The following is a 27,825-nucleotide window of genomic DNA, read 5'->3' on the forward strand; positions in this document are numbered from 1 at the left end:
TCATGGCTACTGACGTGAGTGCTACGGGGTGGTAATCATTTAGGTAGGTTACCTTCGGTGGTTCGCACTTTCAGTTTTGCGCGAATGCTGCCATCTATCCATGGTTTCTGGTTAGGGTAGGTTTTAATAGTCACAGTGGGTACAACTTCTCCTATACACTTCTTGATTAAAGCGCATCTCAGTGTACATGTCAATATTATTATCGGGAGCTACCCGGAACTTATCCTAGACTGTGTGATCAAAACAATCTTGAAGCATGGATTCTGATTGTTCAGACCAGCGTTGAATAGTCCTCAGCACGGGTACTTCCTGTTTGAGTTTCTGCATATAGGAAGGGAGGAGCAAAATGGAGTCGTGGATCAGATTTGCCAAAAGGAGGGCGGGGGAGGGCCTTGTATGCATACCAGAAGTTGGAATAACAATGGTCGAGTGTTTTTCCAGCGCGAGTACTACAGTCAATATGCTGATAGAATTTAGGTAGCCTTTTCCTCAAATTTGCTTTGTTCAAATCCCCAGCTACAATAAAATGCAGCCTCAGGATATATGGTTTCCAGTTTGCATAAAGTCCAGTGAAGTTCCTTGAGGGCCGTCATGGTTTCGACTTGAGGGGGAATATGTGCGGCTGTGACAATAATCGAAGAGAATTCTAATGGGAGATAGTACGGTCAGCATTTGATTGTGAGGTATTCTAGGTCGGGTGAACAAAAGGACTTGAGTTCCTGTATGTTATTACAATTACACCATGAGTCGTTAATCATGAAACAGACACCCCCACCCTTCTTCTTCCCTGAGAGATGTTTGTTCCTGTCAGCGAGATGAACTGAGAATCCAAACCATTAAGAAGGAAAGAAATTCCACAAATTAACTTTTAATAAGGCACACCTGTTAATTGAAATGCATTCCAGGTGACTACTTCATGAAGCTGGTTGAGAGAATGCCAAGAGTGTGCAAAGCTGTCATCAAGGCAAAGGGTGGCAACTTTGAAGAATCTAAAATCTAAAATATATTTTGATTTGTTTAACACTTTTTTGGTTACTACGTGATTGCATATGTGTTATTTCATAGTTTTGATGTCTTCACTATTATTCTATAGTAAAAATAAAGAAAACCCCTTGAATGAGTGGGTGTGTCCAAACTTTTGACTGGTACTGTATATATATATATATATATATATATATATTTCCTGATCTTTCTTATATCTCCTAGATATACAGACACTTAAAAAGCTTGTTCCTTATGATTTATTTTTTGACTGTCTTTTTTTTGGGCCATTTATGGATGTGTTATTCAATGCGTTTCTATGGGCTATGGTAGTATAAGGCCAAATTAATATTTTATCAAATTATTCTATTTTATTTTTGGGGAGGATACTTAAAGGGGTCCTAAAGTTGAAAATCAAATAGCTAAATGATCCATATTATGACCATCTTAAAACAATTCAATATGTCAGCTTTGAACTGCCCCCCCTCCCTTGGGAACAGGAGTAGAGAAACAAAATGTATTTCTTTCAGCATCTCTTGAGAAAATGCGAATGCAAGTGTAATGTGTTATATTTGAAACTGTTATGCAAGCAGACAGTATTTCAACCACATAAAGTATGCACCCAAGATGAACTGAAGTCTTTTCTCTGCTTTTAATTTCCTTATAACTGGTCAAACTGATGACATTTGGACATTTTTGACAGGGCCAATCTTTCCGCTGTTTTGGAGTTATTCTCCCCAGTCCCTAAACGAAACGGACAACTTTACCGGTGTAAATTAGATTAGGCCTACTAATGCATTAATTCTATCAATGTAAGACATTATTCTGGTGAGCACTACTTTATTTAGTCTTCTGGGGCAGCAAGTTATGACAGAAGGGAAGCCGCATGTATATAACTTTAGTTGAAAAACAAGTGTCCTACCAAATGTTTTTTATGTGATTCGTTTGACAATCAGATGAAAATATCATCACACAACACCCATGATATGCGAAACTGATTCTGCGCAGACCGCGAAAAACAACAGGAAACGGGATAAGATGTTTACATGCCACAGAATCCCGTAGAAAAATCTGCATATCCCAGGCATTTTATCCAGGTTTCTGATAACCGGGATACAAGCCTTTTTGGGTTATTGTAAACGGGATACTATGTTTATGTGTAAACCCAAAAACAGAATACTTGAGTAGGCCTATCCCGAACAATAACGGGATATTGGTGTGCATGTAAATGTGGTCACTAACTAATTACATCGATTCCAGGGGTTGGGACTGAGTACATCACTAATTCCAGGGTTTGGGGTGGTCATCTGTTGCAATTATCTGTGGTGCCTGAAGTGTCGACCAAAAGGCCTGCAATTTGCATACAGGCCAGAAGAGGGAAGCATTGTTCTACACAATATGAATAATATGCTAAACAAACTGGTCCTTGGCCTCATCGCTTTGGCCCCTGAAACACAAGCCCAAAGAAGAGGAAAGACTCTTTGACAAGCCCCTCTCACAAGTAAAAAAGACTGAGGGGTTTATTTAACCAAAACTGCTAACCCGCTTTCAGGGGTAAACTAGACAACAGTTTTCACACACTGCAAGAAACCATAGTGAACTAATATATTCCTAATATATTAATTTAGTTTTACTCTGTAAACACTATTTTGTTGAGTATTCCAATCATGCACTCTCACAGCGCAATATGAAAGTTGTTTTTAACTTTAAAACCCATCAGCCAATCATTTTGCATGCAGTGTTCTGCTATATTTAACTTTACAACAATTATATACTTAAGCAATAATGACCAAGGGGGTGTGGTATATGGCCAATATACCACGGCTAAGGGCGGTTCTTATGCATGATGCAACACGGAGTGCCTGGCTACAGCCCTTAGCTATATACCACATCCCCCGAGGTGCCTTATTGCTATTATAAACTAGTTATAAATGTAATTAGAACAGTAAAAATAAATGTTTTGTCATACCTGTGGTATACGGTCTAATATACCACAGCTTTCAGCCAATCAGCATTCAGGGCTCGAACCACCCAGTTTATAATAAGAAATACATATCACACAAATTCAGTATCCATTTAAACCCATTATTTATTTATTTAAATGTTTCCCTTGCAAAAGTGGATATGAAAAACAATGTAAAAGAATTACAAACATTTCTTACAACGCAGACCCTGTGAATTTAATATGTAATGATGTCATCATAGTACTCTGTGCTTCCTTCCTTTTCTGGTAATGGGGATGTTTTGGGCAAATAAAAACAGTGTCCGGAGTCAGTGAAACCTATCATCAGTGAAATCTTGGCTGGAGGTCCAGTTCAAGTTAAGTCTTACAAATGATTGACAGCTTAACTGACCCATAATCAACAAGGGCAGTTGATTAAAGTAAACAAGTGCAACAATATATACAGTGAGCAAATATCTTAATAACACGTCACATTTATGAATACAAGACACTGACTATGATGCTTCCACCGAAGGAGTAAATGTATTCATGTGATTGAGAGATGATTTGTGGTGTTGTGTCTGAAGAATGGTATACCTGAACATTATATTGACAATAACTGGGAATGTAAGAAGGCAGTGCTGGTTTCACATACAAACAAAGACTCCACACCTCTTTACCAATAGGTCATTTCAGAGTTGGAGTCTTGATCTAGGATCAGGTTCCCCATATCCATGTAATCTTATTCATTATGATCTGATCCTAGATCAGCACTCCTACTCTAATACGCTATGGATATGGGGCAATGTGCGGTACATAGAATCATAATATACACCAAAACTGACGTAAAAACATTTGAGCATAATTTTTTGGCATATCTGAGAGATATGTTGCAAGTCAATGTCAACAGCTGAAGGAAACTGTTTATCTGTGAAATGAGAATGCAAGAGAAACCAAAGGCGTTTTTCTGTTATAGCAAAGTGACAGATCGCTAAACCACATGTCTCAGAAATGTTGTTTTGGACAATGTGCTTATCATGCCAGACTCTTACAAACAGGAAATTACAACACGCTGATGAGTAAGTGATATCATGCGTATGCTATGAGTATCATTATCAGTCAATCAATCAAATGTATTTATAAAGCCCTTTTTACATCAGCCGATGTCACAAAGTGCTATACAGAAACCCAGCCTAAAACACCAAACAGCAAGCAATGCAGATGTAGAAGCACGGTGGCTAGGAAAAACTCCCTAGAAAGGCCGGAACCTAGGAAGAAACCAAGAGGGGAACCAGGCTCTGAGGGGTTGCCAGTCCTCTTCTCTTTGTCCTTCGCTTCTCCTCTGTCACTAAAGAAAGTAATGTGCCTTACTCGAGTCACGTCTACTGTCGTACATTTATCTCTACTTTCATTAATGGACAGCCTAAGTTATATTTATGGATTTTGATAGAACTTGATGGTAGTTAATGTTGAAATGCCTCCGAAAAACATATCTGGTATCGTTTAAATACATATGTACAACAAACCACTACACAAATATTACATCTTCTTCTTGTGACAGTAGAGCCAGCACATGAAATCGTAACATTCCAGAGGAAATTGAAAGAATCCAATGGGATGCAGTTATTTTAATGATCCTTCAAATGATGCAGTCATTTCAGTGATCCTTCAAATGATGCAGTAATTTCAGTGATCCTGGTTGCCATCACTCCTTGTTGCCTCTGTATGTGATGTTTGTGAAGGTTGAGGTGGCTCCTTTGTACAGGGGGTTATGGCCCTGCAATTCAAAACAGAGAGTTTCAGAATGAATGTTATGGGGTCAACTACAGTTCAGCTCAAGTCAATTCAGTTGATGACCTGAAATTCCTTTCAGGAATTCATTCATGTGCATTAGATTTCAAGATCCACCCATTCCTGAATTGACTTGAATATGAGTTGTGAGTTGAACGTGGGCCTCAATTCAGGAGCTCTATGACGAGTTATGAACAGTAGCCTTACTTCAGACACATGGTACACCTACCACTCCTGTGGCTCACATGCTGCCCGGCACTCGAGTTACAACAAATTGAGCACATTTAAGCAAGGAGGATTATGGGAGTTCTGGCATCCCATGCGCAGGATTAGGGACTCCAGATGAGGTCAGGACGGGACGTCTGATGGGAAGAGTGTGTGTGTGAGGCAGCCCCTGCCACTGCCTGTAAAAGCTAATTAGCGTTAGCTAATTTCAGTGCCAACCAAGCCACCCCTGGAGAGTGGAGGCTGCCTTTTTTTTCCTGTATAGGGAGGAACATTGCAGCGAAAAAAAATCATAAAAAGCATAATGAGAGAGCGAGTAGGAGAGAGAGACCCGACCTCTGCTTCCAACCAAACAATAGAAGTTTCAACAACACAAATGAGCAAATATTTATGATCTTTTTGCCTTCTTTAATACATTGCCTTGTATGGTAGGGGAGCAGTAGAGCAGTATACCTGGTAGTTCATAGCCTTGCACTGTGACACCCTCAAATTCAAAATGAAGTATAGAAAGCTGGTTGATTAACTGAATCCCACATCCGATGAATCTACTTGTGTTCTAAATGGAAGATTGTGCCCAGTTGAATGGTTGTAGCACCCCAGGACCGGCGTTGTTGGCCACCCATGGGCTATGGGTTGGTTTCAGCCTAGCAAGCCAAGAGTGTGTGTGTGCACAATTGTGTGCATGTGCCCTCTTTTTCATTTTTCTTTTAATTGAACCTTTATTTAACTAAGCAAGTCAGTTAAGAACAAGTTCTTATTTACAATGACGGCCTACTCCAGCCAAACCCGGACGAGGTTGGGCCAATTGTGCGCCGCCCTATGGGACTCACGGCCGGATGTGATGCAGCCTCTTACCATATCCCACTTGGCGCGAGCACGCTCCTCCTCGAACTTGGCGAACTCACGGCGGTCATGAATGGTGACCAGCAGCTTCCAGATGAGCAGGCCGACCAGACCCAGAACCAAGATGGCCCCGGCTACGGACAGCAGCACCACCAGGATGTCTGGACCCTTAGGGCAGTCTGGGGGAAGAGGGGCAACCAAGGGATGTTTATTTTATTTATCCTTTATTCAGGTGAAATCCAATTGGGACAGGAATCTCTTTTGTGAGAGAGCCCTGTCTACAGTAATAAATTGTCAGCAAACTTCCACATAACACAATACAGCCACACATGAGGGCAAGACATCAAACATCAGTTGCCAGAAGCACAGAATGACACGCTTTTAACATTTGAGCCCTTAACAAAGCCTATTGTCCCTAAGCACTGTTCGCAAGTAAGTTTTACGCATTGCGAATATGGTTAGGATTGGGATTTGGTTAGGAGAAGCTGTTCTTAGATCAGGCAGAAAACAATACCAAATGTCTCCAATAACTCTGTTGAAGAGTGTGAGAGCTGATAATAAGATTTTGTTAGTGTATCTGGTCTAAATATGTTTACATTATAAAGGCATTTTTAAGGCATTATAAGGAACAACAGAGGCATTGTAAGGTATTTTATACCATGGCTTTGTTGAATACTCGTTTAGGATACTGAACTAACTGCTAAATAGTTTGTTAAATAGTTAACCAAATAGCTACCCCGACTATCTGCATTGACCCTTGCACTAACTTTTTTGACCCATCATATACAGTGCATTCGGAAGTATTCAGACCCCTTGACTTTTTCCACATTTTGTTATGTAACAGCCGTATTATAAAATTCATTCAATTATTTTTTTTCCTCATCAATGTACACACAATACCACATAATGACAAAGCAAAAACAGGTTTAGAAATGGTTGCAATTTTATTTAAAAAAAATGTAAATAAAAAATACCTTATTTACATAAGTATTCAAACACTTTGCTATGAGACTCGAAATTGAGTTCAGGTGCATCCTGTTTCCATTGATCATCCTTGAGATGTTTCTACAACTTGATTGGAGTCAACCTGTGGTAAATTCAATTGATTGGACATGATTTGGAAAGGCACACACCTGTCTATATAAGGTCCAACAGTTGACAGTGCATGTTAGAGCAAAAAGCAAGCCTTGAGGTCGAAGGAATTGTCAGTAGAACGCCGAGACAGGATTGTGTCGAGATACAGATATGGGGAAGGATACCAAAAACATTCCTGCAGCATTTAAGGTCCCCAATAACACAGTGGCCTCCATCATTCTTAAATGTAAGAAGTTTGGAACCACCAAGACTCTTCCTAGAGCTGGCCGCCCGGCCAAACTGAGCCCCTGGGGGAGAAGGGCCTTGGTCAGGGAGGTTACCAAGAACCAGATGATCACTCTGACAGAGCTCCAGAGTTCCTTTGGGGAGATGGGAGAACCTTCCAGAAGGACAACCATCTCTGCAGCACTCCACCAATCAGGTCTTTATGGTAGAGTGGCCAGAAGGAAGCCATTCTTCAGTAAATGGCACATGAAGCCTGCTTAGAGTTTGCCAAAGGCACCTAAAGGACTCTGACCATGAGAAACAAGATTCTCTGGTCTGATGAAACCAAAATTGAACTCTTTGGCCTGAATTCCAAGCGTCAAGCCTGGAGGAAACCTGCCACCATCCCTATGGTGAAGCATGGTGGTGCCAGCATCATTCTGTGGGGATGTTTTTCAGCAGCAGGGACTGGGAGACTAGTGAGGATCGAGGGAAACATGAATGGAGCAAGGTACAGAAAGATCCTTGATGAAAACCTGCTCCAGAGCACTCAGCACTTCAGACTAGGGCGAAGGTTCATCTTCCAACAGGACAACAACCCTAAGCACACAGCTAAGACAACGCAGGAGTGGCTTCGGGACAAGTCTCTGAATGTCCTTGAGTGGCCCAGCCAGAGCCCGGACTTGAACCCGATTGAACATCTCTGGAGAGACCTGAAAATAGCTGCAACACTCCCCATCCAACATGACAGAGCTTGAGAGGATCTGCAGAGAAGAATGGGAGAAACTCCCCAAATACAAGTGTGCCAAGTTTATAGCGTCATACCCAAGAAGACCCGTGACAAGTCTCTGAATGTCCTTGAGTGGCCCAGCCAGAGCCCGGACTTGAACCCGATCGAACATCTCTGGAGAGACCTGAAAATAGCTGCGACGCTCCACATCCAACCTGACAGAGCTTGAGAGGATCTGCAGAGAAGAATGGGAGAAACTCCCCAAATACAAGTGTGCCAAGTTTATAGCGTCATACCCAAGAAGACCCGAGGCCGTATTCGCTGCTTAAGGTTCTTCAACAAAGTAAATATGTCTGTAAATGTGATATTTCCGTTTTTTTATTCTTTATAAATGTGCAAACATTTCTAAAAAACAGTTTTTGCTTTATCATTATTGGGTATTGTGTGTAGATTGATGAAAAAAAACGATTTAATCAATTTTAGAATAAGGCTGTAACGTAAGAAAATGTGGAAAAAGTCAAGGGGTCTGAATTCTTTCCGAATGCACTGTATATCCTCCAAACACCAGCTTCTCAGGCATTATCACTTAAATAATGCACGGTCTAATTCAATGGCTATGAAGTTCATTCTTACACGTTCTTTGTTTGAGCTGCTTTTGAAAGCCAAAGTTGAATCGAAAACATTATGGGCATTGTAGAATCATATTTTTATAACAGTAAGCTAGGATTTATGGTTTGGTTAGCTAAACTAGCAAGTCGGTTTGTTTGGTTACCAAGGCAACTACTGTAGCGATCTAGTAAACTTGCTAGTTAGCTACTTCGGTGGATGTTGAACACATTTCTACCGGCAGCTGAACACATTTCTAGCAGCAAATGTGTTAAATTATACACAGGGATAATCAACTCGTGGCTCTATGCGTTCTCTGGAAAATAATGCAACTCCGTGGAAGTTTAGTGCCACCACGCTAGCGCGTCGTGGAACACACCTTCCACGTCGTGCATTATTTTCCAGAGAACGCATAGCCCCTCCTTGATTATCCCTTACATAGCGAAACGGCTAATGATGGATATGAGGAAGGGATGACCTATACCAGATGAGTTATACCTACTCCCCCTCATTCTAGTCTCTCGTTTGGGTCCATCCGTGTGTGTGTCTGTGCGTTTGTTTGTGTGTGTGTGTGTGTGTGTGTGTGTTTGTGTGTGTGCGTGCGTTTGTTGCGCAACATTCCAGGCAGGGGTGTACTTTTACAGCTACATCAAAGCAACTTCTTTGCTCCCACCTTTCCGATTTCCCTCCCCCTCTATGCATCATTCTTCTCATTCTATACCTCCCTCGCTCTAACTCCATTTCCTGTAGCTCTACCTCTCCTACTCACTTCTCTTATCTCACTGCTCTATCCATCATCCCATCTTCATGGCTCAATAAGATGAGCCTGGACATTGTTAGGATATGATTATAGGATAGGATTTTAAATATTGGACATACAGTTACACTGGTTAAAAGTTCTATTTTTTTGTGTGCTGCTTCACGACTTAAAGACGTAAGTCTTACCCCATTCTAGCATTTCAAGTGTCTTTGTATGACTTTGAATGGGTGATATGATCCCCGACTCCTCATCAGAATACTCTACATTTTGATTCCACAAGTTGGTTTTATTTAGCCTGGTTTCAGATCTGTCTGTGCTGTCTAGCCAACTCCTACACTATTGACATAGGCGTTGCTACACAGCACAAGCAGATCTGGGACCAGGCTCGGTTTCATTAGTGTCTGTTTATAAAACGTATGAGTCTGTACAGATTGTGTATGGGATGATGTTTCAGATTGTAAACCCGCCTTGTTTATGGCAATATATACCGTATGAGTATACAATCTTAGAAAAAAAGGGTTCCAAAAGGGTTCTTCAGCTGTCCCCATAGGAGAACCCTTTATGGTTACAGGTTGAACTCTTTTGGCTTCCATGTAGAACCCTCTGGGGAAAGGGTTCTACATGGAACCCAATAGGGTTCTATCTGGAACCAAAAGGGTTCTACTGGTAACCAAAAAGGGTTCTTCAAAGGTTTCTCCTACGGGGACAGCTATAGAACCCTTTTAGGTTCTGGATAGCACCTTTTTGAGTGTACACATAGAAAGTGAAGGATATAGTAATTTTGTGCTAACTAAAGGTTTATTTATTCTACCTCTGCTTATGTGAGTTGGACTTCAGGAATTCCAGTTCTGGCAGGCCCTACACATCAACTAAACCTAATACAGGCCAAGATACTTTTGATGACTATTCGAGGCAGGTTCAACATGGCTGTTTCTGTTTAGTGTTTTCCATTTTGCATTTTGCTCTCTCTCTCTCTCTCTCTCTCTCTCTCTCTCTCTCTCTCTCTCTCTCTCTCTCTCTCCTACCACTACCCCACCTCTCGCTCTCTTTGGCTCTCTCTCCCCCTCCCTCCCTCCCTCTCCCCCACCACTACCCCCCCCACTTCTCCCCCCCCCCCACCACCACTTCTCTCTCCCTTATCCCTCCTTCCTCCCTAGAGGATTGTGAAGCGTCAGCGAGTTCCTCGGGAGCCGGGTGCTTGTTTAACGAGCGTCTTTTTACAATGTAGGGTCCACACGTGGGTCCACTAAAAGCAGGCCCAGGGACAGGCTTTCTCTGCGGGCTCTGGCTGTTAACAGCTTTTTGCAACCGACGACTCTTTCAACAAGGCCGCTTAACAAGCAGATGGATGGATGGGGATGGATGGCGATGGATGGGGGTAGGTGGGATCAAAAGGGAGCGCTGATTGAACACGAGGCTCCAAAAGAGAGTGGGCCTGGATGTGTTGGTTTGTGGTTGTAGTGTCTTGTGGTCACTTTTACATTTGGTAAATAAAATAATAACAGCCATAAGTTTTTTTGTTCAAACACACTTCTACTAAAATCGGAAGTTTAGCATTTTGGAAAATACCATTTAACATTTTGTGGACACAAAAGATGTCCTCAAATATGTGTGTGTGTGTATGATTCTTACCAGGCTCTTTGACCACAAATAGGATGGACTTGCCACTGGCGTCCTCATAATACTGGAAGCGCTCCACACAGTCATCCTCGTCCTTATAGGTGCAGTTCACAGCATTTTTATCATGGAACTCTGGGAGGCAGAGAGAAGGAGTAGGGAATCATCTTTCTCTTATCTTTACACAAAATAGTCCTATCATTTGATACAATGTCAGCCATCTTGACTGTAAATAGTGTCACGCTAATGACAATCTCAAGACAGCATCATGATGTTCATTTGGGTATTAATGTTGGATATTAAACAGAGGTGGTTTGAAGCGTGTTTTTCAGTCAATGATTTGGTGTCTTATTTGCCTAAATGGACAACCATTTGGCTTTGTTGGTGAACTGTGTGGACTAGCCGGTCATTTATACTCCAAACTTTGACCTGGCACAGTCAGAGGAGGATGGACCCCACCTATGAGTCTGGTTCCACTCATGGTTTCTTCCTTCTCGGGAGATTTGCTTTACTACTGTGCTGCTGCTTGCTTTGGGGGTCAAGGTTGGGTTACTGTAAAGTACTTTGTGAATGTAGCTGTAAAAAGGGCTATTTAAGTCAAATTGGATTTGAAATGGATTTGTCTTACCAAGGTCATCCACTAGCTGAATCTCGTCTCTGCAGATGCGGGTGCAGGTGTTGTCATCAAACAGCTTCCCTCGCTTGAAATGCTTACATTCCACACACTCTCTGTACCAGTCCAGACACGCATGCGCACACGCACACGCACACACACACACACACACACACACACATCAGCATCTATTACTCACGTTCTTCTCAACATGAGGCAATTGCATGAGAGTGTGAGAGTGTGTGTGTGTGTGTGTCTGTCTGTCTGTGAGTGTGTGTGGATACCACACTCACTTCTTCATGGTGCAGGCATCGGGGCAGGTGGGGCACTTGTCGCAGGTGGCCCCGTAGGCTCCCGGCTGGGTGCACTCGCAGGCCCCGCACACACACTGGCCCCGGCCACTACACAGCAGGCCAAGGCTGGACATACAGGTGTCAGTACGGCGGGAGCAGTTACAGTTCTCCCCCTGCCAGTCCGAGTCACACTGGCAGAACCCACAGTCACAGGTGCCGTGGCCTGGGGAGGAGAGAGCGAGAGGCAAGGAAGGAAGTAAGGAAGAGGGGAGGAGGATAGAGAGGATGCAGAAATATGGGCGATGGGGTGAGGGAAGAATAGAGGAAAGAGGAGAAGAAGAAGAGGGTATAGCAAAGACAGGAAGGTGAGAGAGGAGAGGGAGACGAGGAGAGTGGAGAAAGGTGAGTAGGGTTGAGGGAGAAGGAAGGGTGGAAAGTTGAGAGGGGGCGGAGAAAGTCAAAACATGGGTAATCGTTCAGGTGACTATAGTTTCAAATGTGTTCTTCCTATAATATATTTACAGAAGTTCATAATATTTCTGTGCACTTTTTGATGAATCCCAGTGAATGTGACATTAGAGATTGGTACGAATGAACACTATTTCTGAATCATGTTGAATACTCATTTCATCAACAATCTATTTGCATTTCCAATCTCTTGATCAATCATTGCTTACATAAGGAGATTTGCCATACATTCCACACACATTGTCTATTTTCCAAATGGCACCCTATTCCCTATATAGTGCACTACTTTTCATCAGAGCCCTATGGGCCCCGGTCAAAAGGGGGCACTGGTCAAAAGTAGTGCACTCAATAGGGAATAGGGTACCATTTTGGACGAAGTGCATTGAACCCTATAAAGCACACTTGGGTGTTATCAAAAATCACTAATCCACCCTAAATCCGTCTGAAAAAAAAGAAGGGATTGGAATGGTGAGGAATTCCAGGAATTTTAAGCCAAATACTGCGAAGTAGCAAGTCCTGTTTCTGTGATAGTTGGAGCGCTGGAAGTGGAACTAATTCCATTGTTGTTTCTCTAGAACATAAAATATGATGTGTCAGCAATGTCTGGGTTCTTTTTTAGCCTGTGTGTGTGTGTGTGTGTGTGTGTGTGTGTGTGCGTGTGTGTGTGTGCCCGTGCATGTATATGTGTGTGTTTTTTTGGACCCAGTGCCAGTAAGACAGTTACAGTGCAGAACATACATCTGCTGTTGTTGGTTTATCACCACCAACCAGACTCCAGATAAACAATAGGACAGGAAAACAATGGGAGCAAGTGAACCTGGATAACAAAATGACTTGTCAAAAACAAACATTAAGGAAACCACAAGCCTTCCAACCACCGCTCTCCTGTCATTATGCCATTCTCTAACTGCTTCTCTCTAAAACCGTGTTATGTGGGCATTGTTTCCCACTCGGAACAATACATAACACACACACACACACACACACACACACACACACACACACACACACACACACACACACACACACACACACACACACACACACACACACAGAAATCAACTGCATTTCCAGCTCGTTACCTCAGGCCCCTTTTACCAGACCAGGTTTATTTTTAGCTCTATGACAGCATCAGCCACTGACAAAGCAGAGAGGTATTTTCTCAATCATCATTGCACTTTGGGGAATAGGTTGTGAGAATTATATTGGAGAGGGTAAATGTACAACTAAACAGGCAGGGTACATGTCTTGCAGTGATGATGTTGGTTATGAGGGGATACAGGAATATGGGATACAAGCTAGTGACTTAGTGCTTGTGAGTGGATTTCAGTGAATGTAACGCTTTGAATTAAGAGTTATCAGAGCACTAAGTGAATAGATTTACAGTACCCAACATCCAGCATTACAGAAGGCCTTAATCCACTATTTGACAGGGGCACAGATAATGTAGGCTTTACATGTGTTCCCTGTGTTCAGCAGCCTTGTTGCCTTACCTCACAAGGCACCCACTCTGGCATCGCTTAGAGTTAATGACCTCTAGCATTAGAGCTAAACTCTAAGGATGGTCATACACTAGTATTTGCTTTCGTTGAACCACCCAAACTTAAGCTCAAATTCACACCACACTAACTACTTACTGTAAGAACTACTATTAACACCTAACTTAAAGCTTACTTAAACTTGTGGTGCAGTTATAATGTATGCATAAGCACGTAAGACCCCTGATTAGCCTTATTAGCTAAAGCTCAACCCACACTAACTACTTACACACAAACAATAAACCTTTAACTACTTGTTCTTTCTACGTGACATATGCAAAGTCGGAGCTTGGCAGGCACTTGTTCTATCATTACCTCAGTTGCTCAGCTCAAACACAAACACACCAGTCGAACGCATGTCTTAGCCCACACAGCCGCAGCTCACAGCACAGAGCCACATGTTTGTTGTGAGTGGAGCTAGCCCTTAGCCCTGGGCAGAACAGAGGTAGACAGAGAGAGAGAGAGAGAGAGAGAGAGTGAGAGAGAGTCTGGCTGGCTGTTATTGTTGGTAATTCCTCCCATATGAGGTCTTCAGTAAGGTGAGGATTGAGGATGGCTAGTACTGGCCTGGAAAAAGCTCACAGATTTTCCCCCAGAAACTCTGACAGAAACAACTGAATTTGTTTTTGAGAATGTCTAAGTTAATCTTGGGAAAAAAAGTGTTATAGAAGTTGTCTAAAGGTAATTATTAAAGGTCAGATTGTGATGAAAGATTGTAGGCCACAAACACTGAAATACCTATACATTTATAGAACTTGCCAGAAATAAATTCCCAGCTAACTGAAATGTAAACATGTGGCCAGACCAGACCAGCAACAAGTCTGGACTGTAGTTATAGGCACTAAGCACTTTGAAACCCCTCACTCACTCCCTCCTTCCCTCTTCTCTCACCTGAACACAGCTCGCCCTTGTAGCGCAGGCAGTTGAAGTCATCGCACTCGCACAACTTGCCCCACACCTTGCCAAAGTCGCTGCTGTGGCACACGCATTGCCCACAGACGCAGTCGCCCCTCCCAGTGCACACCGCTGCCCCAGGACCCCCTGCACCCCCAATGCCCACGGTGGAGGGGACACTACACCGGTCCTGTTCCGTGGTGCTGTAGTCACCCTCGGCACACTCGCACCGCGGCCCCAGTCTCCCCGGGTGACACAGGCAGATGCCACACTCGTAGGTGCCGTTGCCATTGTTGCAGACAGGGCTGAGTGGCTCGGCGCGGGCCTGGCACTTGCACTCACACTCGAAGGTGATAGTGACGGTCAGAGAGTCCTTGAAGCCCACAGGCTTGATGACGAACGTCTTGCGCTTGTCCTTGGGGCAGCCGCGCGCCCGCGCCTCCACGCTGAAGGAGACCTGGGTGGAGGAGTAGAAGGGTGGAGGTGTGGAGGTAGAAGAGGTTAGTGCAGTGAGTAGATGGGTAGCACACAGGAGGAATGTGTAATGTGAATATGTGGTTCTAGAGAAGGGGATGTCGGTCAGTAAAGTGTGTGTCTTGGGCAGAGTTTTGGTAGGTTACTTTCTAAATGTAATCCGTTACAGTTACTAGTTACCTGTCCAAAATTGTAATCAGTAACATAACTTTTGGATTACCCAAACACAGTAATGTAATCGGATTACATTCAGTTACTTTTAGATTACTTTCCCCTTAAGAGGCATTAGAAGAAGTCAAAAATGTATGTTACCAATTGAACCACATCAATTGCAGGATAAATCAATGTTAAAGTTTACATAGCTGGCCATATATGGATGCTAAATTTTAATTATGCTTTGGTTATGTAAGCTTCTTCTAACCCATCGCTTTCTACTACATACGATTAAATTATATCTTTACATTAAAAACTAAAGTCTATAAGAATTCCAGTCATTCCAATAAAATGCTATACCTCTTGATCTTTAAGAAAAGGACTGGAAATATGGAAGTATAGATTAGCCAAATTGTTTTACCTGAGCATGACCCCAAAACTAAGGACTTATTAGCCAGCCCTACTTTGTTGTTAATGATTGTGTTGTCATGGAGGACTGATTGGGCTCATTGATTCGAGTTGAAAAATAAATTCTGTGCTCATGGAATGACACGCTTTGAGCACTACTGAAAGTGCTATTTACATGTGAAAAATGAATGCCATATGCTGCATTTGCTATAGGCCTGTTGTTTACCTTTTTGTTGGTGACACTTTGATATCTTGATAATATGCAGCTGTTTAAAGGGCGAATCCACAGATAAAACGATAACAAAACGGACAAAACGGACAAAACGCCTCTGTTTTGGTAAATGCTGAGGGATGGAGCTGGAGAAATGTAACCACTCTAAGATTAACAGATAGAGCTATGGATGCAAGGACTGACCATCTATGATATTAAAATGATTGTTTTAACCATGTTATGAGGCAGTGTTTGTTTACATTTACAATGTTTACAAACATTGGAGAAAAACAAGCTTAAATTTGGGGTTCTTGTGGAGTGTGACAGTTGAACTAAAATCATGAGGCATTTATAAGTTATATTCTTCAAGAATCAATGGATATATATATATATATACAGTTGAAGTCAGAAGTTTACATACACTTAAGTTGGAGTCATTAAAACTATTTTTTCAACCACTCCACAAATTTCTTGTAACAAACTATAGTTTTGGCAAGTCGGTTAGGACATCTACTTTGTGCATGACACAAGTACATTTTTCCAACAATTGTTTACAGACAGATTATTTAACTTATAATTCACTGTATCACAATTCCAGTGGGTAAGAAGTTTACATACACTAAGTTGACTGTGCCTTTAAACAGCTTGGAAAATTCCAGAAAATGATGTCATGGCTTTATAAGCTTCTGATAGGCTAATTGACCTCATTTGAGTCAATTGGAGGTGTACCTGTGGATGTATTTCAAGACCTACCTTCAAACTCAGTGCCTCTTTGCTTGACATCATGGGAAAATCAAAAGATATCAGCCAAAAAATGTGTAAACCTCCACAAGTCTGGTTCATCCTTAGGAGCAATTTCCAAATGTCTGAAGGTACCACGTTCATCTGTACAAACAATAGTATGCAAGTATAAACACCATGGGACCACGCAGCCATCATACCGCTCAGGACGTGTTCTGTCTCCTAGAGATGAACGTACTTTGATGCGAAAAGTGCAAATCAATCCCAGAACAACAGTAAAGGACATTGTGAAGATGCTGGAGGAAACATTTACAAAAGTATCTATATCCACAGTAAAACGAGTCCTACATCAACATAACCTGAAAGGCCGCTCAGCAAGGAAGAAGCCACTGCTCCAAAACCGCCATAAAAAAGCCAGACTACGGTTTGCAACTGTACATGGGGACAAAGATCATACTTTTTGGAGAAATGTCCTCTGGTCTGATGAAACAAAAATAGAACTGTTTGGGCGTAATGATCATCGTTATGTTTGGAGGAAAAAGGGGGAGGCTTGCAAGCTGAAGAACACCATCCCAACCGTGATGCATGGGGGTGGCAGCATCATGTTGTGGGGGTGCTTTGCTGCAGAAGGGACTGGTGCACTTCACAAAATAGATGGCATCATGAGGGAGGAAAATTATGTGGATATATTGAAGCAACATCTCAAGACATTAGTCAGGAAGTTAAAGCTTGGTCGCAAATGGGTCTTCCAAATGGACAATGACCCCAAGCATACTTCCAAAGTTGTGTCAAAATGGCTTGTGGACAACAAAGTCAAGGTATTGGAGTGGCCATCACAAAACCCTGACTTCAATCCTATAGAAAACTTGTGGGCAGAACTGAAAAGGCGTGTTTGAGCAAGGAGGCCTACAAACCTGACTCAGTTACACCAGCTCTGTCAGGAGGAATGAGCCAACATTCACCCAACTAATTGTGGAAAGCTTGTGGAAGGCTACCCGAAACGTTTGACACAAGTTAAACAAAGGCAATGCTACTAAACACTAATTGAGTGTATGTAAACTTCTGACCCACTGGGAATGTGATGAAAGAAATAAAAGCTGAAATAAATAATTATCTCTACTGTTATTCTGACATTTCATATTCTTAAAATAAAGTGGTGATCCTAACTGACCTAAGACAGGGCATTTTTACTAGGATTAAATGTCAGGAATTGTGAAAAACTGAGTTTAAATGTATTTGGCTAAGGTGTATGTAAACTTCTGACTTCAACTGTATGTACAAAAATGGATGTCGCAACTACAGATTGCCCCTTTAAGTGTGTGAGTTTGAGCATGTGTCCATTAGGCCTATGGATGTAATTTTTTCATCAGCATGAATTAGATTGAGCAATACAAGCCACAATTTTATTCCATAGGCTGGGTTCCACACTGTGCATCTGTTGCAAGAGTGCATTTTTCACAGGCTGTCCACTGGTTTCAAAAACAATGGTTGATAGGCAGCTTAAACTTCTTGAAATCAACCACTATTGGGTTCAAATACACATTTAGATTTGTGAACAGCCACCCACAACAAACACAATCTGTAAGGGGCAAATAGCTAAATTAGAGAGCAGCAGTGTGATTCACATACATTTGCAATGTAGATAACAATAATAAGCCATATCCGTATCGCCGTAGACTTCACCACTCCTGTCATCCTTACCTCCAAGCGTTTATTCAATTTGGAAAATCTTTGGAAGCCGTCAGCAGTCGTACCACTGGAAGACATAGCTTGGACTGTAGCCTACAAAAGCCTATTCCTGCTCTTTTCCCGCGATCAATCAAACCCAGTTGGTGTGTCATCACAGTGGTCTCTGACTTGTGGTCAGACTCGCTCAGGTGGAACAAAAAACTTGCACCTTTTTTCAACGCTGATTTGAATGTCATTGAGAAAACAGAGAAGTGTCAAACCTCCTTTCTGAATTTAAAAGTAATCCTCGAAGTAATCATCTAGTTTTTCAAAAGTATCTGTAATCTGATTGCAATATTTTTGCTGGTAACGTAACGGATTACAGTTACCGTTTTTTTTGTAATCCTTTACATGCTACGGATTCCGTTACTCCCCAACCCTGGTCTTGGGTGTGGGACTGAGGGTGTCTATGAGTATGTGAGCAGTGTGTACATACACATTTCTCTTTTCAGATGTTCTCTGTGTGCATATGACCCGACCCCCTCCACATGCGAGTGTGCGTGTGTGACTGTTCCAAGCTAGACAGTTGGATATGGATCATGAGGCTGGCAGGAGTGAGTCAGAGCACTGGGGAAGTGTACAGGAAACGGGCTGGTACCAGGCCCAGACACACGCACAGGCACACAGACACACAGACACACACACACCAGTTAGTAACACACCCATCAAAAGAAAAGGCAAAAGAGAGCAATGTACCCCCTCCCTCATAATAGGAAAAAACGAATAAAACAATTATAGAGAATAGAAGTGGGAAGGAAGCAAGCTCCCTGGAGGAGCACATGCAGATCCGAAGTGACCTCTCAAGAAAATGAAATAAGAAGAAGAAGGACGGAGTGATACAAGAGAGTATAGAGGTCCTTGACCCTGTTTGAATACTTAAAAAATGCACCCTTCCTTCGTCCCTTCCTTGAAGTAATCATTGATCTGACATAACTAAATAGGTGAAAGTGTTTTAATAGAACCCTTCCTAATCTATCAATTTGGGTTAGTTCAGTGAATACTTCAAGGAAGGGAGGAAGTAAAGGTGTATTTTTTAAGTTTTCAAACAGGGTAGCCTTGGGCAGAACAAAGAGGCAGAACAAAGAGGCAGAGAGAGAGAGAGAGAGAGAGAGACAGAGACACAGAGACACAGACTGTCTGTTATTGCTGGTAATTTCTCCCATATGAGGTCGTCAGTAAAGTGGGGATTGAGGATGGCTTAAAAAAAAACATCATTTGGTAAGGGCCCCGCTGAGTACCGTGTCTCCTATTTGAAGTCTAGGGCAGGAGCGTATAGGCTAGGGATGACCTCTCAGGAAAAGGAGAAAAAATAAGGAAAGATGAAGTGATCGGAGAAAAAGCCCTCTTACCGTGTCTCCTATTTTGAGTCCAGAGCAGGATTTGATGCCAGGGATGACCTCTCCATTGAGACAGGTGGCGTTGAAGGATAGAGACAGCTCCTCAGGAACCCCCTGTGTCTCCATGTCAATCACTGAGCGGATTTTCTGTCCGCAGAAAAACACACAGATGAAACAAGCCATAAAACACACACATGAAAGATAAAACACTAATATATCTTCATTGGATAAGAATTCAACCCCCTGAGTCAATACATGTTAGAATCACCTTTGCAGCTATTACAGCTGTGAGTCTTTCTGGGTAAGTCTCTAAGAGCTTTCCACACCTGGATTGTGTAACATTTGCCTATTATTCTTTTCAAAATTCTTCAAGCTCTGTCAAATTGGTTGTTGATCATTGCTAGACAACCATTGTCATGTCTTGCCATAGATTTTCAAGCAGATTTAAGTCAACACTGTAACTTGGCCAGCCGGGAACATTCACTGTCTTCTTGGTAAGCAACTCCAGTGTAGATTTGACCTTGTGTTTTAGGTTATTGTCCTGCTGAAAGGTGAATTCATCTCCCAGTGTCTGATGGAAAGCAGCCTGAACCAGGTTTTCTTCTAGGATGTTGCCTCTTCTTAGGTCCATTCCATTTAATTTTTCTCCTGAAAAACTCTCCAGTCCTTAACGATTACAAGCATACCAACACGTCTCTTGCGCCACTAAAACTCCAGACCACTTTTATTATACCCATAGAAATGCGTACAAGGCCCTCCCTCGTCCTCCCTTCGGTAAATCTGACCATGACTCTATTCTCCTGCATACTGTTTACAAGCAAAAGATCAAACAGGAAGTACCTCTGATTCGCTCAATACAGAAGTGGTCGGACAAAGCAGACCCGAGTCTACCATTTTTATTTTGCTAGTACAGACTGGGATATGTTCCAGGATTCATCTGATAATTTGTTCTTAACTGACTTGCCTAGTTAAATAAAGGTTAAATAAAAAACATATTCAAAAAATAACATTGAGGAATTTACCACAACAGTCACGGGTTTCATCAATAACTGACTATAAGAACGTGTTCCAACCAAAAACCATGGACTATAGGCAACATCCACTTTGGGCTAAAGGCTAGAGCTATCCACTTACACTAAACAGGACACTGACATGGACGCATACAAGAAATCCGACTACGATCTCCGACAAGACATCAAACATGAAAAAGGACAATATAGGAGGAAGGTGGAAACCTATTACACTGGCTACGATGCTCACCGTATGTGGCAGGGCTTGCAGACGATAACGGATTATGAATGGAAACCCAGCCATGAGCTGCCCAGCGATGCAGAACTCCCAAACCTGCCATCCAGGACCTCTATATCAGGCGGTGTCAGAGGAAGGCCCGACAAAAGTCTCAAGCCACCCAAGCCATAGACTGTTCACTCTCCTACTGTCCGGTAAAGAGTACCGGAGCATCAGTGCTCGGAACAACAGGCTCCAAGACAGCGTCTACCCCCAAGCCATAAGACCGCTAAATAGCCAATAGTCAATCAATGGTACCCAAACTCTCTGCACTGACTCTATCTTGCACTGACCCTACACACACTGTCACGCCCTGACCATAGAGAGCCCTTGGTTCTCTATGGTGTTGTAGGTCAGGGCGTGACTAGGGGGTGTTCTAGTCTTTTTATTTCTATGTTGGTGCTCTTAGTATGGTTCCCAATTAGAGGCAGCTGATGTTCGTTGTCTCTAATTGGGGATCATGCTTAAGGGTTCCCTGTTCCCACCTGCTTTGTGGGATATTGTTTTGTGTTAGTGTGTTGAGCACTACGATTTCACGTTCGTTGTATGTTTGTTGTTTTCTTAGTTTCATTTTAATAAAAGATGTGGCACTGAACTCACGCTGCGCCTTGGTCCGCTCATTTCGACGAGCGTGACACACACTCACTAGGCATTATATACATACCATATATACGTAGACACTCACTCACTCACACACACTACACTATCACTCCCACACAAATCCCTCACACACTACACACACACACATAATTTGCTGCTGCTACTCTGTTCTTTATTTTATTTGACTATTATCTATCCAGATGCGTAGCCACTTTACCCTGCCTTTATGTACATATCTACCTCAGGTACCTCTGCACATTGATCTGGTACTGGTATATAGCTGGTACTATATATAGCTCCATTCCTGTGTATTCTATTTTATTCCTCTTGTGTTGGTTACTATAACATGTTAATACTGTAAAATGTTGTTATTATTTTTTTAACTCTGCATCATTGGGAAAGGTTCGTAAGCAAGCATTTCACTGTAAAGTCTATACCAGTTGTATTCAGCGCATGTGATACATAACATTTGATTTGATTTTGATTTGATAGCATGATGCAGCCAACACTATGCTTAAAAATGTGGAGAGTGGTACTCAGTAATGTGTTGTATTAGATTTACCTCAAAACATAAAATGTTGTATTCAGGACAAAAAGTTAATTGCTTTGCCACATTTTTTTGCAAACCCTGAGCGGTTTCCTTAATCTCTAGCAACTGAGTTAGGAAGGACGCCTGTATCTGTGATTTGGTGTATTTATACATCATCCAAAGTGTAATTAATAACTTCACCATGCTCAAAGGGATATTCAATGCCTGCTTTTTTTTTTACCATCTACCAATAGGTGCCCTTCTTTGCGAGGCATTGGAAAACCTCCCTGGTCTTTGTGATTGAATCTGTGTTTAAATTCACTGCTTGACTGAGGGACCTTACAGATAATTGTATGTGTGGGGTACAGAGATGAGGTAGTCATTGCAAAATCATGTTAAACACTATTATTGCGCACAGAGTGAGTCCATGCAACTTGTGACTCGTTAAGCACATTTTCACTGAACTTATTTAGGCTGGCCATAACAAAGGAGTTGAATCCTTATTGACTCAAGACATTTCAGCTTTTCATTTTGTATTAATTTGTAAAAATGTCTCAAAACCTAATTCCGTTGCACATTATGGGGTATTGTGTGTTGACCAGTGACAAAAAAAAATCTAAATTCAGGCTGTAACACAACAAAATGTGGAAAAATTCAAGGGGTGTGAATACTTTCTGAAGGCACTATAGATACAAACACATAAACACACACGGACTCATGCACGCACCTACCCACACGCAGACACAGACACACACACAGACACGCACACACACACAGACAGACACACACACACAGACAGACACACACACACACACACACAGGTCCACTCACCGCATAGGCATTTAATATGAGCTGGATGACATTGCCTGAGTCGTTGGACAGGGTGCCCACAGTGGTCCCAGGAATCAGCTCACTGTAGTTCTGTCAAACAAAGAAATCATTCAATACATTTTAATTCCATTGTAAGTCAAAATATGTGAACGTGAAAATTGGTGCAAACTTTCCAAGGTCACAGTAAATCAAATGTAATTGGTTGATTGATTGGTTGGTTGGATGGCTCAATTAATTGTTACTGACCTGGTAGAGGGGCACCACAGGACTGGTGACGGCAAAGATGAGGTTGATGTTGTTCTCTGACATCTTCTCTGTGATCAGAGCCAGTGACGGGTAGTCCTGGAAGAGGAAGAGCAGGGTGAGGAGTTTCAAACACATGAGCACACACATGCACACATCCACACGCACACACGCACACACACACACACACACACACACACACACACACACACACACACACACACACACACACACACACACACACACACACACACACACACACACACACACACACATACACACACACACACACACACACACACACACACACACACACACACACACACACACGAACACATACACACACACACACACACACACGAACACATACACACAAACGACACATGGTCCGCCCACCCGACTGACCATGATAGTAGACATGCTGTACATGTTCTCTGAGTTGAGGTGGCACTTCCCGTCATTGGGCTGCACGATACCCGCCAGGCGTCCATCAAGCGCCACGTGGGTTTTGGCATCGGTGGTGAAGATCAGGAGGTGAGAGGCACCCTGACGCCAACCGATCTTCTCCTGAGGTTGACCAACAGAGGATAGGTGAGTGAACAAAAATGGTAGAAAGATAAAGAGTAAGACACTGTGTGTGTGTGTGTGTGTGTGTGTGTGTGTGTGTGTGTGTGTGTGTGTGTGTGTGTGTGTGTGTGTGTGTGTGTGAGACGTTACACTGGCCTCACATTACACACAGCAGCCTGTATAATGGCGTCGAAGCCTCCCTCGGGGGCATCTCTGTTCCTGGACACGATTTGTTTCTTCACCTCCTCAGTGAAGCGGCTCACCTCCTCAGTCAGAGACAGCACATGCTTGTAGCCAAACTGGGGCAGGCAGGTGGTGTTGATCCTGCCAATCAATGAATTCATTAAATAATCCATCAGTGAATCAATGAATGAATCAATCCATCCATCCATTCACCCCACTGTTCTATTTATACAAAGAGGGAAAAATGGTTTACATTTACATCAGTGGAGGCTCCTCAGAGGACGAAAGGGAGGACCATCCTCAGTGAATGTCATAAAAAAATAAAAGTGAAACATTAAAAAGTTATCCTTTTTTAGATAAAACTATATTAAATATATTCATGTCACTAAATAATTGATTAAAACACACTGTTTTGCAAAGAAGGTCTACAGTAGCCTCAACAGAACTCTGTAGGGTAGCACCATGATGTAGACGGAGGACAGCTAGCTTCCGTCCTCCTCTGGGTACAAAACCTAGGAGGTTCATGGTTCTCAACCCCTTCCATACACTTACACAGTAATTATGACAACTTCCGGAGGACGTCCTCCAAATTATCAAAGCTCTTGCAGCATGAACTGATATGTTGTCCACCCAATCAAAGAATCAGAGAATGAACCTAGTACTGAAAGCATAAGCTACAGCTAGCTAGCTGTAACGATGTGCAGTGAGAGTAGGAAGCAAGTTTAGGGAGTGAGTGTTTTAATAAATAAACACAACATAATACAAAATAAGAAACACGAACAACGCACAGACATGACACAGGAACAGAAGCAATAACGCCTGGGGAAGGAACCAAAGGGAGTGACATATATAGGGAAGGTAATCAGGGATGTGAGGGAGTCCAGGTGAGTCTGATGAAGTGCAGGTGCGCATAATGATGGTGACAGGTGTGCGCCATAACAAGCAGCCTAGTGACATAGAGGCCTGAGAGGGAGCACATGTGACAGTACCCCCTCACTGACGCGCGGCTACTGCCGCAGGACGCCGACCAAAATGACGATCCCGGGGATCAGGAGCGGACCGATCACCTCTTCTGAGGTGCGGAAAACCTGTCAGTCCGGCTGAGACGCGGGAGCATGGCGACCTAGAGCGCCGGAGAGAGAGCATACGTGACGGTACCCCCTCCCCGGCGCGTTCGGCTCCAGCTGCAGGACGCCAACCAAATGGACGATCCCGGAGATCAGGAGCTGTCCAGTCACCCCTGCTGATGCGCAGGAACCTGTCGCTGGCTGGAGTGCGGGAACCTGACAGACCGGCTGAGGCAGGAGAGCCTGGCGATCCGGCTGAGGCATGAGAGCCTGACGAGCCGGTGGAAGCAGGGCAGCCTGGCAATCCGGTGAAGGTATGAAAGCCTGACGAGCCAGCTCGAGGCAGGGGAGTCTGGCGATCCGGCTGAGGCATGAGAGCCTGACGAGCTGGCGGAGGCAGGGGAGCCTGGCGATCTGTCTGAGGCATGAGAGCCTGTAGAAGCTCCCAGACCCGACGTCATTCCCACTGAAAAAACTCCCTGATGCTTCCCTTAGGTGAGGCGTTATTCTGTAATGATGTGCGCTGAGAGTCGGGAAGCAAGTTCAGGGAGTGAGTTTTTTAATAAATAAACACAACATAATACAAAATAAGAAAGACAAACAATGCACAGACATGAACACAGGAACAGAAACAATTTAAAAAAATGTATTTCACCTTTATTTAACCAGGTAGGCCAGTTGAGAACAAGTTCTCATTTACAACTGCGACCCAGCCAAGATAAAGCAAAGCAGTGTGACAAAAACAAACGTACAGTCAATAACATAACAGAAAATCTGTATACAGTGTGTGCAAATTAAGTAAGGAGGTAAGGCAATAAATAGGCCATAGTGGCAAAGTAATTACAATTTAGCAATTAACACTGGAGTGATAGATGTGCAGATGAGGATGTGCAAGTAGAAATACTGGTTTGCAAAAGAGCAGAGAAAAACAAAAAACAAATATGGGGATGAGGTAGGTAGTTGGTTGGATGGGCTATTTACAGATGGGCTGTGTACAGCTGCTCTGACAGCCGATGCTTGAAGTTAGTGAGGGAGATATAAGTCTCCAACTTCAGTGATTTTTGCAATTCGTTCCAATCATTGGCAGCAGAGAACTGGAAGGAAAGGCGGCCAAAGGAAGTGTTGGCTTTGGGGATGACCAGTGAAATATACCTTCTGGAGCGTGTACTACTGGTGGGTGTTGCTATGGTGACCAGTGAGCTGAGATAAGGCAGGGCTTTACCTAGCAAAGACTTATAGATGACCTGGAGCCAGTGGGTTTGACGACTAATATGTGGCGAGGACCAGCCAACGAGAGCATACAGGTCGCAATGATGGGTAGTATATTTAAGATGGTGAGTAAGGCACTTTTGAAGAACAACCAGGCATCCTCTACAGACGGAATGAGGTCAATATCCTTCCAGGATACCCGGGCCAGGTCAATTAGAAAGGCCTGCTCGCAGAAGTATTTTAGGGAGCGTTTGACAGTGATGAGGGATGGTCGTTTGACCGCGGACCCATAACGGACGCAGGCAATGAGGCAGTGATCGCTGAGATACTGGTTGAAAACAGCAGAGGTGTATTTAGAGGGCAAGTTGGTCAGGAGGATATCTATGAGGGTGCCCATGTTTACGGATTTGGGGTTGTACCTGCTAGGTTCATTGATAATTTGTGTGAGATTGAGGGCATCTAGCTTAGATTGTAGGACGGCCGGGGTGTTAAGCATATCCCAGTTTAGGTCACCTAACAGTACAAACTCTGACGATAGATGGGGGACATTCAATTCACATATGGTGTCCAGGGCACAGCTGGGAGCTGAGAGGGGTCTATAACAAGCGGCAACAGTGAGAGACTTACTTCTGGAGAGATGGATTTTTTAAAGTAGTAGCTCGAACTCTTTGGGCATAGACCTGGATAGTAGGACAGAACTCTGCAGGCTATCTCTACAGTAGATTGCAACTCTGCCCCCTTTAGCAGTTCTATCTTGTTGGTAAATGTTGTAATTGGGGATGGAAATGTCTGAATTGGTGGCCTTCCTAAGCCAGGATTCAGACACAGTTAGGACATCAGGGTTGGCAGAGTGATGCTAAAGCAGTGAATAAAGCTAACTTAGGGAGGAGGCTTCTGGTGTTAACATGCATGAACCCAAGGCTTTTCCGGTTACAGAAGTTAACAAATGAGAGCACCTGGGGACACACAGGGCCTGGATTCACCTCCACATCACCAGAGGAACAGAGGAGGAGTAGGATAAGGATACGGCTAAAGGCTGTAAGAACTGGTCATCTAGTGCGTTCGGAACAGAGAGTAAAAGGAGCAGACTTCTGGGCGTGGTAGGATAGATTCAGGGCATAAGGCACCGACAAGGGCATGGTATGGTGCGAGTACAGTGGAGGTATACGTAGGCATTGAGTGACGATGAGAGAGGCAATAACGCCTGGGGAAGGAACCAAAGGGATTGACATATACAGTTGAAGTCGGAAGTTTACATACACTTAGGTTGGAGTCATTAAAACTCGTTTTTCAACCATTCCACAAATTTCTTGATAACAAACTATAGTTTCGGCAAGTCGGTTAGGACATCTACTTTGTACATGACACAAGTAATTTTTCCAACAATTGTTTACAGACAGATTATTTCACTTATAATTCAATATAATCACAATTCCAGTGGGTCAGAAGTTGACTGTGCCTTTAAACAGCTTGGAAAATTCCAGAAAATGATGTCATGGCTTTAGAAGCTTCTGATAGGCTAATTGACCTCATTTGAGTCAATTGGAGGTGTACCTGTGGATGTATTTCAAGGCCTACCTTCAAACTCAGTGCCTCTTTGCTTGACATCATGGGAAAATCAAAAGATATCAGCCAAGACCTCAGAAAAATAATTGTA

The 27,825-nt window shown here is 43.0% G+C and overlaps 1 protein-coding gene across 3 annotated transcripts in view; it reads right to left on the minus strand.

Annotated features, from left to right (window-relative positions):
• Positions 1–3,052: 3,052 nt before the first annotated feature.
• Positions 3,053–27,825, minus strand: part of LOC115161137 (integrin beta-3) — a 38,952-nt gene continuing 14,179 nt past the window's right edge. For all 3 annotated transcript variants that reach the window (XM_029711904.1, XM_029711895.1, XM_029711914.1), the window contains 11 exons: positions 23,871–24,033; positions 23,548–23,709; positions 23,146–23,241; positions 22,900–22,989; positions 19,665–19,799; positions 14,598–15,057; positions 11,701–11,923; positions 11,423–11,523; positions 10,810–10,929; positions 5,795–5,961; positions 3,053–4,700 (listed from right to left, as the gene is read on the minus strand). In XM_029711904.1, the coding sequence (XP_029567764.1) occupies positions 4,629–4,700; positions 5,795–5,961; positions 10,810–10,929; positions 11,423–11,523; positions 11,701–11,923; positions 14,598–15,057; positions 19,665–19,799; positions 22,900–22,989; positions 23,146–23,241; positions 23,548–23,709; positions 23,871–24,033 (1,789 nt within the window). In that variant the 3' untranslated portion in view covers positions 3,053–4,628. The remainder of the gene's footprint in view (positions 4,701–5,794; positions 5,962–10,809; positions 10,930–11,422; positions 11,524–11,700; positions 11,924–14,597; positions 15,058–19,664; positions 19,800–22,899; positions 22,990–23,145; positions 23,242–23,547; positions 23,710–23,870; positions 24,034–27,825) is intronic.

Source organism: Salmo trutta, chromosome 2 (assembly GCF_901001165.1).
Source record: "Salmo trutta chromosome 2, fSalTru1.1, whole genome shotgun sequence".
In the NCBI taxonomy this organism is placed as follows: Eukaryota; Metazoa; Chordata; class Actinopteri; order Salmoniformes; family Salmonidae; genus Salmo; species Salmo trutta.